We start from the raw sequence: 17,523 nt of genomic DNA on the forward strand, positions 1-17,523 counted from the left end.
CCTGCCTCCTTACTTCTCCTACCCTCCCCTTCCTGCCGCGCTCGCCCCTTCATTATCCGCGTCCCTGTGAAGGCATCCCCTAAAGCCCAGCCGAGTGATTCTCCCCGGGAAGGCTGCCTTGGGGAGCTGGGGATGCGAAACACCCTAGATGATGGGTAATGCGATGGGGAAATCGATGATTTAAGAACAAAACAAAAAACTGGCGTTTATCTACTGCCGCTCGGGGGGTTCGTGTTAAAATTTCTTAGTGTTTGCTCGCAAAGGTATTGTGCGTTGCCTTGGAGGCTGAGACATGGGGCAACAGACAGATCCTTTGTTCTGAGGCTCACTCATCTCCCGAGCCCCGAGCCATCTCCCAGCCTCAAATGGCTCTGCGGGCTGCATCTGTGCAGCCTGGCGGCAGCGGGGCTGTGCTGTGACATTTTCACAGCCCTTCTTGCGGAGGCATGTGTGCTAAGGATGCCGAAATGCTGAGAGAGCTGGCAGGACTAGCTTCCGGGTCGCGCTTTGTGTGCCGGGCTGCATGCAGTGTGGTGCCGGCGAGGAAGCATGTACTGAGGTTGTCGCAAGATCCAGCTGCAGCCTCCGCCTAGGTGAGAGGACTAGAAAGTGGGCGCAAGACCCGGCCTGCGTTCTTTGCAGAGAGGCCGCCGCTAGAAAATGGAAACGCTTTTGCGACCTGGGCTCCATTTTAGGAATTCTTGCCCGATTTTGACCACTTGAACGCGGAAGTGGCTTTCCTATTCTATCCTCGTCCAAACCAGCCTTTAATTTTAAACGCTGTAATTAACAGTTCGCAGGGGTCAATTTCCTTTATTCCGGAGCATTCCACTTTGAGAGGGATCCGTTCTCTTTGGTCCCCTGCGTTTTGAAATATTTGAGGAAAGGTGTCGTCTCTTTTTCTGTAGAAAGAGGAAGCTCTTGAGCGCGGAACGGCAGCGGAAGGAGGGCGAGAAGGGCTTTCTCAGGCTGCGGGTCGGAGGGCAAAAGCACAGTTCCCAGTCCGGAGACCCCGACAGGTGGCTGTTTCTCACGCTCACTTTGGATTGTTCCCTACAGCTTCCTACGCAGCCATGTCTGACAAACCTGATATGGCTGAGATCGAGAAATTTGATAAGTCGAAACTGAAGAAGACAGAAACTCAAGAGAAAAATCCATTGCCTTCCAAAGAAAGTAAGCTCCGACCCTCCCCCATCTTTAGAAAGGCTGGAATGGGAGCGGGCGGTGGGAGGGAGGGAGACTGGGAGCTGCCGCAGGAAGAATTCGGGAGGCGGGGGAGGGCACGCAAGGAGCAGATAGTTGGTGAATGTGGCTTGCAAAGGTTAATTAAAAATCATCTGACTTTTAGTGCAGTAATCCCAACACTTCGGAAGACCGGGGCGGGGGATAGCCTGAGGTCAGGAGTTCGAAACCAGCCTGAGGAAACCCGGCTCTACAAAAAATACAGAATTAACTTGGCTTGCTGGAGGGCGCCTATAATCCCAGCTACTTGGGAGGCTGAGGCAGAAGCATTGCTTGAACCTGGGAGGGGAAGTTGCAGTGAGCCCAGATCCTGCCACTGCACTCTAGTATGGGTGACAGAGGGAGACTTCATCTCAACCAAAACAAAAACAAACAAAACAATGGGGAGATCCTTACGGGGGAAGGTTGCATGAACACAGGGTTCATTAATTTACTAATGCAATATTTAATGCGGTATAATAATATACAAACACATTTATCACTGAAAATGTACGGCTATTTAATATACTCAGTATACATTTTTTATTTGATTATGACGTGCCTAGCTAGGTACACTTGCAGAACGTTTAGGATATGAAAAGATATTGCAAATGAAAGCCGCTTAATTCCATATTAGGCTGTACTGAAAGCCCTTAATCATCCCACTCCATCTTTTTTCTTTTCGTTTTTTTCCGGTCGCAGCGATCGAACAGGAGAAGCAAGCAGGCAAATCTTAAACAGGCGTGTGCCACCACTATGCACTGTACGTTGTACAAGCATTGCTTTCTTGTTTTACTTCTTTTAGTTGTTTAACTTGGTTAGATGCAAACACGTTGGATGAGTTTGAAAGGACTGTGCTGCCCTTTTGACATCGAAGACCTGCTGACAATGAAGGCCACGCCTGCTTCTCCCATCGCCTGGCTGGCTAGCAGGGAAGGAAAATAGCTTGAACATTTTGGCGAAAGACTTAGCGGAGTGGGAGGGCAGTGAAATCTAGAGTAAAAGCAAGTTGGGCCAAGTGTCCTGCCGAATCTAAAATGAAGTTTAATCAGAGTGCCATTTTTGTTGTTGTTTGAAAGATTTTAATTTTTGGAATGCACAGTTTTTATTAAAAAATAAACATTTTTTAAACCATTGCTGGTGAGATTGCTTGTTGATTGTAAAGAGTGTTTTATTCACCATTTAAACCTTTGCAAAGTGGCGTGCCCCTTGGCCTCACAGGCAAAGAATAACTGACAAGCTGGTGATTTGAATAAATTATGTTACAGTATGAAATGTGTTCTACCTAGGTATGTAAAATACCTTCTTTATTCTAGCTAATTGGGAGACGATTTTTTTTTTTGGCTGATTGAGATTGCCTTTAGATTATGTTTTCAAAACTGGCTTATACTGTAATCTAAAACAAATAAGCACTAATTTAGAGTTCAGCTACATTGTTGCATGTAATGAGAAGGGACTTAATTACAAACTTAAGATATAAATGTGCAATAAAGTAAGCTAAGAAGAAAATATGCTTCTAAGACCTGTATTCACTTGGTTTATATTTTCCTTAGATTCTTACATAACGTATTATCTATGGTCACATTGACATGCTTGTAGGCAGGGTTCATGCATGCACTGTGCGCATGCACTTTTCATTGTGTACATGCACTGTGTACTCTTCCTTCTATTTCCCAAAGTGCCTCACATAGTGATGGACATACATGAGGGCTTTAATATACACTTTGCCCCCGTAGTTGATGGAGAGTTATTAAATATACTTCTTTTGAGGTCCTTTTGAACATATGCATATCATGTGAAATAGTACAATATTAAATATATTTTTAAAATGTATTTACACAGTAATTTGCCACTGTTTTTGATTGTGCTGATTTGAATCAATATGTATAGTCAATTATATATTATTATTATATATAATATATTAATAATAATAATATATTATTATTAATCCAGAGCATTAGATCATTAGTTCATTCAGCCAGTATTTATTGAGTGCCTCCAACATGATAGGTTTTTTTTTTTTTTCTAAGACGCAATTTTGCTCTGTCGCTTGGGCTAAAGTCTAGTGTGATCTCGGCTCACTGCAACCTCCGCCTCCCGGTTCAAGCGATTCTCCTGCCTCAGCCTCCTGAGTAACTGGGATTACAGGCTGCACCACCATGCTGGGCTAATTTTTCTATTTTTAGTAGAGAGAGGGTTTCACTACCTTGGCTAGACTGGTGTTGAACTCCTGACCTCAGGTGATCCACCTGCCTTGGCCTCCCAAAGTGCTGGGATTACAGGCATGAGCCACTGTGCCTGGCCCATGCCAGCTATTTTTACATGCCATAAGAAATACAGCCTTAACTAAAAAGATAGTATCTTCCCTTGTGTTTCATTGATCAGCTAGAAGGTGTCCTTTTCCTGTAAATCTGATTATGAACGTTTTTATATTTATGTTAGTTATTTAGTTTTGTGAGATGGAGTCTTGCTCTGTCACCCAGGCTGGAGTGCAGTGGTACGATCTTGGCTCATTGCAAACTCTGTCTTCCTGTTCAAGCTATTCTCTTGCTTCAGCCTTCTGCATAGCTGGGACTACAGGCGCTCACCACTAAGCACAGCTAATTTTTGTATTTTTAGTAGAGATGGTATTTTGCCATGTTGGCCAGGCTGGTCTTGAATTCTTGACCTCAGGTGATCCACCCATTTTGGCCTCCCAAAGTGCTGGGATTACAGGCTTGAGCCACTGCACCCAGCTGAATGTTTTTATAAAGATATCTAAAATTATTATATCCAGATTCCTCCAAAGCTCAATGGTCAATGAATTCTGATGGAAACCAACTGATGACTTGCATTGCAGTAAAATATTCTATGAGCATACACAAATTGGGCATTGTAACTGTTGTCTGATATCTTCCAAGAATTCTTCTGAGGAATGCTCCAGATCTAGAAGTGAGCGGAATGGATGGATGCCATTTTAAAATCTTTTACTAAGACTTTGTTATGTAGATGTTGTATTTTTTTGAAGAACACTTTCCTGGTAAATTCTTGTCATTCTTGTGTTAGTCTTGTGGGATTGTTGTGGGCAAAAACAGTAACTCACATGTTAAAGTCCTTTAAAGAACTTAGAAAAATAATAAACCCACGTGGATAATTTGGTCACTTTTTTGTAGGATTTTATGAGTTTGAACCTTGGCTAGAGGAACAAGTTACATTTGTGATCCACTGATGGCATTTAGAGCTATTCTTGTCACATTATTATCAAACAGGAAATTATGTCTTTCTTCATTACCATATTGAGTTTTTAAGTTGCTGATATCCTTTAGCTACATGAACACGTCGTAATGTCCCAATTTAGAAATAAAAATAGTTCATGAAAATATAATATTTATAATAGTTAATAGTAATATATTATACAGTATATAATAATAATAGGTCTTATAACGTTTACATATATAATATTAAGATATCACTATATCATGTAATTATTATTAATTAATATTATAATTAATTATTCCAATATACTATGCATATAGTGCTGTCTGGTGATTTTAACACAGCATGAGTCAGGTATCTGCTCATTACCCAACAACTATACATTGAGTTTCTGTTTTGTAAGACCTTGGGCAGGGAGATAAATGAGAACTATACTGTGAAGGGAATGTCCCTGGCCAAGAAATGAAAGTTATTCTTAGGTAATTGGAAGATAACAAAAATAAAATCCTTTCATCCACATGAGGCAGCTGGTATACTCTTTCTGTTTAAAAATGAGGTTACAAGAAAGGAGGGCAAGGAATAAACTATCCATACTGCTTGTCATTAAACAAGCAGATTAGTACCCTCTGTTATAATAACAATATGAGGTGGTAACACATCCGGTCTTAGTATTTCTTAGTTCACATTTCAATAAGACAGGCTGTAACAGATACACAGTATTTTTTTCATGGCCATTGCTATTAGTTTTAATAGAGATGTGGAAATAACACCTATAAGCACCTCAGAAATAACATCAATGGTTTGAAACCAGTTGTATGTTTGCTATCATTATGGAGATAAATAACATGGAAGAGTAAATAGATTTCAAATTACTAAATTATATATATTTTTGGCAGAATCATTGAGGTATACAGTTTCTTAGACTATATCTGTACATTAAAAGCTTATCAGCAACTGTATTGTCAATTTGAAATCAATATATCTTCTAGATAAGGCAAAATTTTCTGGTGGTTGAAGTCGTAAATTGGTGGGCAGGAACATTTTACTAAAAAGGTAGATTTGTAAAAGGAAGGGAAAATTAAAGTTTTGCATATTAATCAGAAAGTTGCTCCATGATATAAGAGGTGATATAGAAAAAATTATAGGATCCCTAAGCGAGTACACACAAAAGGTCAGGGATTGGAGATAACATCGAAGGTTTGGACTCAGTTGTATGTTTGCTATGATTATGGAGATAAATAACATGGGTAACCATAGAATAAAACACTTCTGGTAAAATAAATGTATACTCTAATAAAAGGAAGATATACTGTGAGGGCAAGTCCGAAAAGTTATAAAAAATATTAATGGGTTAAAGAAGAATATAAACTTCATTATTTGAAGAAAGCGTTGTAATGCAACCTTGAACTCATCATTTTAAGAATTATTGATAATTTAAACTAGGACTCCAAATTCTTATATGCAAACATAAATTCTTAAAGCATCATATAAGCCTAAGGTAATTCTCTAAAGTTCCATTAAGTTTCCTCTTTAGAAGCTCAATGTTACAAAAGAGATGCATGAATACATTCAGGTATTAAGAGCAAACACATTATCTGGGCATGGTGGCTCATGCCTATAATCTGGCACTTCGGGAGGCTAAGTCGAACACATCACGAGATCGAGCCCATCCTGACCAACATGGTGAAACTCTGTCTCTGCTAAAAATACAAGAACTAGCTGGTAGTGGTGGCGCATGCCTGTAGTCCCAGCTACTCAGGAGGCTGAGGCAGGAGAGTCACTTGAACCCGGGAGGTGGAGGTTGCAGTGAGCCGAGATTGCGCTATTGCACACTCCATCCTGGTGATGGAGCGAGACTCTGTCTCAAAAAAAAAAAACAAAAAAAAACAAAAAGAAAAAAGAACAATCATATCGGCATGTAGTGTATGGGCCTTCACCGTATTAGGACTTTTTTTTCTGATATAGGTTATGGAGTTTCCCAGCAGGAGGGTGGGATACCAGAGTGAATTCATTTAAGTCTTCAACTAGGTTTCAAAGAATTAATTCTTCAAATGAAAGAAAGAGGTAAATCCGGTTGAATCTAATTCACACATTCAGAACCATCTCCAAAAAAAGTAACTCCACACTTTTGGCCATATTTCTTTGAAATAACTATTGTTTATTTTGTGCCTGTTCCTCTCCTAGATACTGACATCTAGTAATGAGCAGAATCTAAGCATTTACCTTTACCAATTTTGGTTCATTATCATCTTCTTTGCAGGCTAAGTATTTCCAATGAAGTTTGATTAGGGTGTGAGGGTGATTCTGTGCTTTGCATCATAGAACCAGCTGAATGATAACTGTGGAGGCTTGCACTTATCTAAGGAAAGAAGGATGAGGTAGACAAGGCAGAGTGGTAGCCAAATTAGACAAAGGGCTATCATTATAAAACTTACTGCCCCATCCCATTGTTATGACAATTTCAGCCATATCCAAAGCAAAGTTGTCAAACAACAGGTCATACTTCTTTACAATGTCAGGAAATCAGTTGGTTCTTGTCAGCATTAAAAACAAAAATACAATTAGTGCAATGATAAATAAAATAGAGAGTAAAAAACCCACAGAGAAAATAAATTTAATGAAATGTTTCTTCAAAAAGTTTTTAAAAATTGAAAAATCATTATCTGGATTGTCTAAGAAAAAAGGGAAAACTCTAAAGAAAACAGGACATTACTACCAATTTTACAGAAAGAAAAGATTATAAAACAATACTGTGAACAATTATATCCATACAAATTGGATAACCCAGAAGAAATGGACAAATTCCTAGAACATACAAATTACCAAGAATAATTCATAAAGAAATAGGAACTCTGAATACACCTATAATTAGTAAGGAGATTGAGTCAATAAACAAAAGCACATGCATGTGTGCATACATGGACACAAGTTTGGGAACAAAGGGATTCACTGACAAATTCTACCAAGTATTTAAAGTAATATTAACATCAGTCCTTTTGAAATGCTTCCAAAAATTAAAAATTAAAAAAGAAACATTTTCAAATTCACGTTATGAGGCTAATATTACCCTTATACTAAGGCCAGACCAAGATACTATGAGAAAACTACAAGCCAATATTTTTGGTGAGGATTGTTGCAGAAACCCTCAACAAAATATTGGCAAATCAAATTTACTATCACATTAAATCCCAGCACAAACAAGTAGGTTTTATTCTTGGACCAGAAGGATGGTTCAATATACCAAAAATTAACAGAGTGAAAAGAAAAAATTGTTCTTTTATGATTGTTTCAATTGATGCAGGAAAATGATTTTAAAGAATTTAGCACACTTTCGGGACTAAAAAACAAACTATAAATTTGGAACAAAATAAAACTACCTCAACATAATGAATGTCATATATACAAATCCTGTAGCTAACATTATTCTCAATAATGACAGACTGAAACCTTTTACCATAATGAGACAAGTAATTCTGCTTTTGTCACTTCTATTCAACAAAATATGAGCACTAGAATTCCTAGCTAGAGCAATTAGTCAAGAAAACGAAATAAAAGTCATTCAAGTAAGAAGTGAAGAAATAAGTAAAACTCTTTGTTCACAAACAACATAATCTTAAGGTAGAAATCCCTTTATAAAGATTCCACTCCCTAAAATGTCAGAAGTAAACAATTCATCAAAGTCACAGAATACAGTCAGTATACACAATTAGTTTCTTCTGGGTGTAGTGGTTCACACCTGTAATCTCAGCATTTTGGGAGGCAAGGGTGGGTGGATGGCTTGAGCTCAGCAGTTCAAGACCATCCTGAGAGATATGGCTTGGCTGTGTGTCTCCACCCAAATTTCATCTCAATTTGTAATCCCCATGTATCAAAAGAGGGAGGTGATTGGATCATTGGGGTTTTGTGATAGTGATGAGTTCTCAAAAGATCTGATTTTGTTTTTTATAAGTGTCTGACATTTCCCATTTGCATATTTCCTCCTGCCACCATATGAAAAAGGTCTTTGCTTCCCCTTCACCTTCTGCCATGATTGTAAGTTTACCAAGGCCTCGCCAGCCATGTGGAACTATGAGTCAATTAAACCTTTTTGCTTAATAAATTACCCTATCTCGTGTTCTTTATAGCAGTATGAAAATGGACTAAGACACTGGGCCAAATGACAAAATACTATCTCTACAAATAATACAAAAAATTAGTTGGATTTGGTGATATGTGCCTGTGGTCCTAACTACCTGGAAGTCTGAGGTGAGAGGATCACTTGAGCCCAGGAGGCAGAGGCTGCAATGAGCCAAGGCAGAGCCACTGCACTCCAGCATGGGTGACAGAGCAAGACTCTGTCTCCAAAAATATAATAATAATTATAATAAAAGATAATAATGTTTTTGTATACTATCAATGAATGAACAATCTTAGTAAGACATTTTTAAAAAACAATGCCAGTTTAGCCAATAAGTAAATGAAAACTTGCTAAGCATCACTAATCATCAGAGAAATACAAATGAAAACCAACCACAATGATATATTAACTCACACCTGTTAGAATGCCTGTCATTAAAAAGAAAAATTGATAATGCTAACTAGAATGTGAAGAAAAGACAATCCTTGCACACTGTTGGTGTGAATGTAAGTTAGTACAGCCAGGAAGACAGCATGGGAGTTCCTCAAAAACCTAAAATGGAACTATCACGTAGTCCAATCCCACTACTAGGTATACACCAAACAGAAACAAATCTAGTATATCACAGAGATATCTTCACTCTTAATATTCATTGCAGCATCATTCATAATAACCAAGATATAGAAACAACCTGGGTATCACTAGATAAATGTATAAAGAAAATGTGATTTACATATACAATGGAATACAGTATGACAATTCCTCAGAATAGTAAACATTAAGTTATGTTATGGTCCAAGAATTTCACTTCTAAGCATACACACAAAATCATTGAAATCAGGGGATTAAGCAGATATTTGTGCATGTATGTTCATAGCACCATTAACAACAGCCAAAAGATGGAAACCTAAATGCCCATCAATAGAGGAGTTGAAGAAATACGGTCTTTCCATACAATGGAATATTGTTAGCCTTTAAAAAAATTCTGAAACATGGACAAAACTTCAGATATGCTGTGTAAAATAGGCCAGTATGCAAAGACACATATTATGTGATTCCATGCATATGATGTTCTTAGAGTAGTAAAATTTATAGAAACATGATTATCAAAGGTTGAGGTGGGTAAGAAGGAATGAGGAGTTACTGTATACATGAGTACATAGTTTTAAATGGAAACAAAACGTTCTGGAGATAGACTAGTGATGGCTGTACAACAGTTTGAAGTTAACTTAAGCTACTGAATGATACATTTTAGAATGGTTTAAAATAGCAAATTTTATGTGTATTTTACCACAATAAAAATTACACAAGATGATATGAGAAAGTACAATAAGGGAGTCTTATTGAGATGGGAAGTAGGTTAGAAATGGCTCTTCTAGGGACGTGACAGGCGAGACTCCGTCTCAAAAAAAAAAAAAAAAAAAGGGTTGTGAAATAGTGAAACAGGAAAGGTTCCCATTTCCCTATTGCAGGGCATGTGCTGGGGGTGTGGCCCACTTCTTCAGTACCCCATTGTTCTGCTCAAACCTCTAGGGGAGCATACAGATGGGCAGGCTGTGGGGCTCTGACCCGCTGGCAGTGTTTGGGGGTGAATGTTTACAGCTCCTGAAGCCCCAGTGGGTGTGTGTTATAGGGTGCTCTTTTAGTTTGCCTTCTACAGGCGGCGTGTAGTCAGCTCAATTAGATCCTGTACCTTGTCGTAATGACAGAGTACTTTCTGTATCCCGGAGTTTCTTGCCTTGGTGTATTAGAAGAATTGGGTCACATGGGGGCTTGGAGAATGAGTGCAACGTTTTATTGCGTGGAGGTAGCTCTCAGCGGATCGGGGAGCCAGAAAGGAAACGGTTTTCTCCTGTAGTCAGGCAGGTAGGGGTCCTGGGCTCTCCTCCCACTGCCCCAGCCAAATTCTGCATTGTTCTGCTTGTCCGTGGCTGCCGGCCTGCCAGTGCCTGTCGGCGTGCTCTTCTGCCAGTGCGGTCTGGGCGATAGCCGCTGATGTCTTTTTCTGCTGATGTGTTTCTCATAAGGTCCAGCTCCTTCTGCCTCCTCCTTGCTAGTTTCTCCGATATTTATAGGTCCAGGATGGGGGCGTGGCAGGCCAGGGTGGTCTTGCAAAATGCAACATTTGGGCGGGAAGACAGAAGTGCCTGTGCTCACCTACTTACGTGGGAGTGGAGCCTTATCCAGGACACATACGCTCCTCTATCCAGCACTTCCCTTCCCCTCTTCTGCATCATTTAAAGGAGCATGCTCTTACCAATCAATTCGATTGACAAACTAATATTGAACAAGGCGTTGTTCATGTAGACAACATGGTACACAACTGAAGACACGAAAAGCTTGTTTCTCAGAAAGAAAGAACATTGCTTCCTGAGGGCTACAATGAAGAAAAGTGAGCACAAAATGAGGCTCGGCAGGTAAATTAGGACAAATAACAGAATTTTTAGTTTACTATTTTTAATGGGAACATATGAAGCAATTGCAAGGCTTGTTAAGAAAAACGTTTGATGGGATTTGTGTGTTTTTGAAGGACTCTGTGCTCAGCTGGGAGGACTAGAGATGAAAGCTAAAGGGATCAGTTTGGTGGGGGATAATGAAATACGTTCTTAAATTGATGGTGGTGATGGAGGCACAACTCTGAAAATTCTTAGAACCAGTAAATTGTGCACTTGAATGGTCAAATTGTATAGTATGTAAATTATATCTTGCTAACTGCTTTTTTAAAATAAAAAAACCCAAACAAAATAAATCACTGAAAAGAAATATAATAAAAATTGTTAGATTTTTCTTTATGGTACATACTGGTTAATCACACTTGTGTTCAGTACTGTATCTGTGTGTGTGTGCGTGTGTGTGTGTGTCAGAGAGAGAGATACCTGGAGGAGAAGAAAAGAGAGAGAAACTCTCTGTGATGTAAAGTGTCTCTGACTGTGAGTCAGAGTCACACTTGTCAAAACTTCATTCCCCAACTTCTTCCTTATTACATTTTATATACTGCTCTCATTACATTTTCTTTTCCTGCCCAGCTTTAACTTCTAATCATTCACTTCAGTTAATTTTTAGGTTCTCCCTTTCCTGTTCCCTGAAGACGTCATCCTTCACATACAAGCCTAATCTTCTCTAAGAGCCTGTTTATAATGTTTTCATTTGGCTCCCAAGTAACAACAAATAAATGATATACTTTTTACCACTCAACTTATCAACTGTTTTTCATAAGCCCCTACTAGTTGTGCAATATAATCTTCATAACTTCTATGGGCTACACTTTTGTCACCTGCATAGTGGGAGAATTGATGGCCCTAACATAGGAGTTTACTGTGATAGTTAAAACAAATATGTACAACCTGTAAATTAAAAAATTTCCACTTATCATAGCTTTTATTTGAGCAACAACATCTTATGTCTCAAATAAGTCCTCATCATAATTTCTTCTTTTACTTGACCACTTTGTAGCTTTTGACAATGCTAACCACAGTCTACTAGATTCTAAACTCTTCTCTCCCATCACATTTTTGGCTTTTCTCTGATTTCTCTGATTATTATTATTCTGTTGAATTCTCTGAGTGGATTTTCTCCTGGTTCACCTAATTCATTCATTCTCTCCATATCTTCAACCACCAACTCAACTTGCTGATTCTTCAGCATCTATCTGCAGCCCAGACATCTAAATGAATCTGAACTTCCATATTCTGTAATGCATCGGATATTTCTCTGTCGCCTTCCATAAGAATCTTGAAAATAGCATCCTGTCATGAATGTTTTCCTCTTCTCTTGCTTCATTTCCAATCTTAATTAAAACAGCACAGCTCAGAGAGTTACCCAAAGATCAAAAATTTATCATTGATTTTTCTCTTTCACTGGTCATATTCAACTGGTTAGCTACTCTTTTTCTCAGTACCACTACTTGGTGCGCATTCTTACTTACTTTCTCTGGTCTTTAGCAATCACACTTAGCTCGCTGACTTCAATCTCTGCCTTCTCCAACTCATCCTCTAACTAATTTAGAAAATGTTTGTAAAACAAATATTTTTTCATAGCCCAGATTGAAATTCTTCACTATCTCTTCATCTTCTGTAAAATTATCTCTAAACATATCTTGGACTATGAATTCCTTCACAATTAAACTCTAGTAGTTTCCTATACCTCCTCGCACTACTTCTCCAGTGAAAACATATTCTGTATGTGACCACAAAGTGAGTTGTAGAATGCAATAAGCAGAAGAAACATAGGCACCAAGACAACTGCTGCTGCCAGGAATACTTCCTAACGTCAAGCCCGATTAGGAAGATTCACCAAATTGTAGAGAACCTAAAACATCTCTGTAAGTAGAGAGAAAATATATTAAGCAATTAACCAGATTATTTAACATGCCATTAGTTACTTCATTTTCTTCCTTTCTTGTTTAATGGTATGAAAGACTAGGCAGGTGTGTACTGCCAGCATTGGGTGCACCTCTTCTAGCTGCTGCTCAGGTTTGCATTTCATGTAAAATCCCTGTGGATAATTATTTTACTACCTACCCCCTATAATTCTCTGCCTCCTTCTTTGGTCTGAGCTTGCACTCCATTAATGGCAATTAATAACATCACAGCTCAAGGAGTTACCCAAAGTAGACATCAGAAATTTATCATTGATTCTTCTCTCTCACTGGTCATGTTCAGTGTTCAGCTAAGTGAAATATTTATGGAGGGCAATTGTTGGTTCCAGCATGGAGTTTTGTTGGGAAAACTGGTGATCCGGTCAGTAGTCAACTAATGAAATGGGCTTGGGGAATGAGGGATCCCTGGGGAAAATCTTGGGTTAGCTGACCTAGTCAATAGAGTGACCAGTGACTCCCATGTTTGAAGCACATGAGCATCTACGAGTACAGGATATTCTAAAAATGCCCCCAGATTCATGACTGTTGGAGGAACTAAAAATGGGTCATGGCTGTAAGGAAGAGATAAAAATGAGGCATATGTCTAGAAGGCCTCTGTCATGGGAAGTGCCACAGGAAACAGATATGTAGTTAGGTGCAGAGGCAAAAGTAAGAAAACTGGAGTAGGAATTGAAATTAGAAAAGAATATGTAAATGTCCACTATCCTGCTGGCCACCAAGCTAGCCAATAAGTTTTGAAATCAGGATAAGAAATCAGAAATTTTAGGTCTGGCACGGTGCCTTATGCTTGTAATCCCAGCACTTTGGGAGGCCAAGGCAGATGGATCATGAAGTCAGGAGTTCGAGACCAGCCTGACCAACATGGTTGAATCCCATCTCTACTAAAAATACAAAAATTAGCCAGGTGTGGTGGTGCACACCTGTAGTCCTGTCTACTCGGGAGGCTGAGGCAGGAGAATCGCTTGAACCTGGGAGGTGGAGGTTGCTGTGAGGTGAGATTGCGCCACTGCACTCCAGCCTGGGCAACAGAGCAAGACTCCGTCTCAAAAAGAAAAAAAAAAAAAAAAAAAAAAGAGAAAAGAAATTAGAAACTTTGGTATGTATATACACTAAGATACAGGACAGAAACCTCCCCAAGGTGAAAGCGTGTGCCATCGTGTCACATACAGATTGGGATGGAAAGACCTAGAACTCATTGGAAATTGAGAATGATAGTGAGACAGATACAATGCTGGAAGATGAGAAGGAGAAAGATAGAACGGAGGAGGCCCAAATGCTTATTCAGCATAAGCTGAATATTGAGCAGGGACAGGCTGGAAGCCAGTTGCCTATGCTGGAGCATATGCCATCTGAACTGGTGGAGATTAATGCTGAGTTTCAGCAGGAACTTGGTGAGAGCATTTCTGCATGGCTGCTGAAGTTATGGGATTTGGATGTACATAGTATGTAACTTACCGGATAAGAAGCAGAAAAGATAATAATAAAACTACCCATATTGTCTATGACAACACTTGGGACAGAGTAAGAAGCATCTTGGGTGTCCATGTCAGTGGATTAGGTTATTAGCTCCTGTTGGAAAGTGTAGCCCAATACGGGGGACTTGCCAGGAGGGATACCCCAGTGGAAATATATAGAGTAAGTACAGCAGATCCCAAGAGAACTGGGAATTTCCCTACAGAAGCGATCATAAAACTTATGAAGACTTGCAGACTGAGAACTGCAACCAGGAAGGTGCTAACTTCCTCCCTTTGAAGGACTGTGGCTAGCAGGCAATACAGATTGCCAGACAGTCACAAAGAAACACAAGAGAGCATTCTGGAGTAGTAAAAGCTGGGGATAGCATAACTGGTTCAAAATAACTTTAGTAACTCTGGATGGCCTGATACAGATGCCAGATGGCTTGTGTATAATGAAAATGGACTACAGAAAATTTTAAAAGTGATGCCTTTCATACATGTTCTTTGTCAGACATTTTTTTGCTACAGCACTTAGAATATTTCCTAAGAACTTAGAGTACTGGATTTTGCTGATTACTTTTTAAAATATTTCCTAACCACAAGCTCAGAGGATCAGTTTGCTTTCACATGCGGAGGACAGCAGCAGACCTTTAAGGTGTTACTGCAGCAATGTACATACGGCCCTATAATCTCCTACAAGATGATGGCCTGCAACTTGATTCTGTTTTCATCCCCGTAAACATATTTAGGAATGTTGACCAGATGATAGGAGACCCCAAAAAATTTACTTTAACTAGTGAGTAATACAAGAAACCATCTAGATGGCTTAATACACTCTCAGTGATTTTTTTTCCTCTCTTTCCTTTTCCTTTTTCTTTTTTTTTTTTTGACAGAAAAATTCTTTAATCAAAATAAGTCTACACATTGAACTTCTGGCTTAACTAGAATAAATCTAAGTTAAACTGATTAGAGACCAAACAGATAATGACTGGTATATATTCAGGTTCTCGCAAAGCAGTGATTCCTAGTTCCACTGTAAGACCTCTTAAAAGTGAAAATTCAATTCTGTAGATGAAAACAGTTATCCTAGAGGGTCAACCATACAATGTCATATACAGACGCTGCTCTTAAGCCATTTTTTTCATATTCATATAGTTTCAAAACATGAGAAGTATCTTACATATGGCAAAGTGCCAAATTACCTAATATTCAAAGTATCTTAGAAATGCTATCCTTTAGTTGACATACCCTTAAATTTTGTGACATTGGCTTCACTCTGATTTAGTCCATACACATCAATGTACAGACTGTCAAAGTACTATGTTGGAACAACTGATCTTTGCATTTTTGGAATCCAGAAGTGAAAATAAGACTCCCTATATAGCCATGATTTCAAATAGGTACACTTCCTTATATAGCATTTATTTATTGTATAAGCATCATGGATTTTTTCTTCCAATTAAGAACTATTTAGTGAATTCCAAAAGAAATTTTTAACAGCATAGAAACTTGGAGAATTTCTCAAAAATAAATTTATTTAGTTTTCAGTTTTAGTTACTAGTGCCTGCCTGTGAAAATGGCCTTAAATGATTTAACCCTTAAGCCAGATTCATTCCTGTACATACCCAGTCTGTTATCTGCAGAGAAGTAATAAGACTTCATTCCTTTCTCATTCCTTTTCTTTTTTTTAATTTATTTTATATTATTATTATTATTATACTTTAAGTTTTAGGGTACATGTGCAAAATGTGCAGGTTTGTTACATATTTATACATGTGCCATGTTGGTGTGCTGCACCCATTAACTCGTCATTTATCATTAGGTATATCTCCTTTTTTAAATTTAATTTAATTTTATTATTATTATACTTTAAGTTTTAGGGTACGTGTGCACAATGTGCAGGTTTGTTACATATGTATCCATGTGCCATATTGGTGTGCTGCACTCATTAACTTATCATTTAGCATTAGGTATATCTCCTAATGCTATCCCTCTCCTCTCCCCCCGACCCCACAACAGTCCCCGGAGTGTGATGGTCCCCTTCCTGTGTCCATGTGTTCTCATTGTTCAATTCCCACCTATGAGTGAGAACATGTAGTCTTTGGTTTTTTGACCTTGTGATAGTTTACTGAGAATGATGATTTCCAGTTTCATCCATGTCCCTACAAAGGACGTGAACTCATCATTTTTTATGGCTGCATAGTATTCCATGGTGTATATGTGCCACGTTTTCTTAATCCAGTCTATCATTGTTGGACATTTGGGTTGGTTCCAAGTCTTTGCTATTGTGAATAGTGTCGCAAGAAACATATGCGTGCACGTGTCTTTATAGCAGCATGATTTATACTCCTTTGGGTATATGCCCAGTAATGGGATGGCTGGGTCAAATGGTATTTCTAGTTCTAGATCCCTGAGGAATCGCCACACTGACTTCCACAATGGTTGAACTAGTTGACAGTCCCACCAACAGTGTAAAAGTGTTCCTATTTCTCCACATCCTCTCCAGCACCTGTTGTTTCCTGATTTTTTAATGATGGCCATTCTAACTGGTGTGACATGGTATCTCACTGTGGTTTTGATTTGCATTTCTCTGATGGCCAGTGATGATAAGCATTTTTTCATGTGTCTTTTGGCTGCATAAATGTCTTCTTTTGAGAAGTGTCCATTCATATCCTTCGCCCACTTTTTGATGGGGTTGTTTGTTTTTTTCTTATAAATTTGTTTGAGTTCATTGTAGATTCTGGATATTAGCCCTTTGTCAGATGAGTAGATTGCAAAAGTTTTCTCCCATTCTGTAGGTTGCCTGTTCACTCTGATGGTAGTTTCCTTTGCTGTCAAGAAGCTCTTTAGTGTAATTAGATCCCATTTGTCAATTTTGGCTTTTGTTGCCATTGCTTTTGGTGTTTTAGGCATGATGTCCTTGCCCATGCCTATGTCCTGAATGGTATTGCCTAGGTTTTCTTCTAGCATTTTTATGCTTTTAAGTCTAACATGTAAGTCTTTAATCCATCTTGAATTAATTTTTGTATAAGGTGTAAGGCAGGGATCCAGTTTCAGCTTTCCACATATGGCTAGCCAGTTTTCCCAGCACCATTTATTAAATAGGGAATCCTTTCCCCTTGCTTGTTTTTGTCAGGTTTGTCAAAGATCAGATG

General features: G+C 38.7%; 1 protein-coding gene and 1 long non-coding RNA gene across 15 annotated transcripts in view; one reads left to right on the forward strand and one right to left on the reverse strand.

Moving 5' to 3' along the window:
* LOC129476699 (thymosin beta-4-like) overlaps nucleotides 1–17,523 on the forward strand; it is a 271,345-nt gene that overhangs the window by 92 nt on the left and 253,730 nt on the right. For 8 of the 14 annotated variants that reach the window (XR_010119789.1, XM_063635430.1, XM_063635426.1 and 5 more), the window contains exons 1-2: nucleotides 305–593; nucleotides 1,060–1,173. Coding sequence is in view for 12 of the 14 variants with exons in the window: in XM_063635430.1 (XP_063491500.1) it covers nucleotides 524–593; nucleotides 1,060–1,173 (184 nt within the window). In the remaining 2 variants the exon portion in view is untranslated. Of the gene's footprint in view, nucleotides 1–304; nucleotides 594–1,059; nucleotides 1,174–1,923; nucleotides 2,364–3,997; nucleotides 4,536–17,523 lie in introns of those variants that run through there. The other 6 variants (XM_063635424.1, XM_063635423.1, XM_055269584.2 and 3 more) reach the window with 6 other exon arrangements.
* Nucleotides 9,152–17,523, reverse strand: part of LOC134736087 (uncharacterized) — a 45,614-nt gene continuing 37,242 nt past the window's right edge. The window contains exon 2 of the long non-coding RNA XR_010119790.1: nucleotides 9,152–10,910. This is a non-coding gene — a long non-coding RNA (uncharacterized lncRNA). The remainder of the gene's footprint in view (nucleotides 10,911–17,523) is intronic.

Source organism: Symphalangus syndactylus, chromosome Y, assembly GCF_028878055.3.
Source record: "Symphalangus syndactylus isolate Jambi chromosome Y, NHGRI_mSymSyn1-v2.1_pri, whole genome shotgun sequence".
NCBI classification, from domain to species: Eukaryota; Metazoa; Chordata; class Mammalia; order Primates; family Hylobatidae; genus Symphalangus; species Symphalangus syndactylus.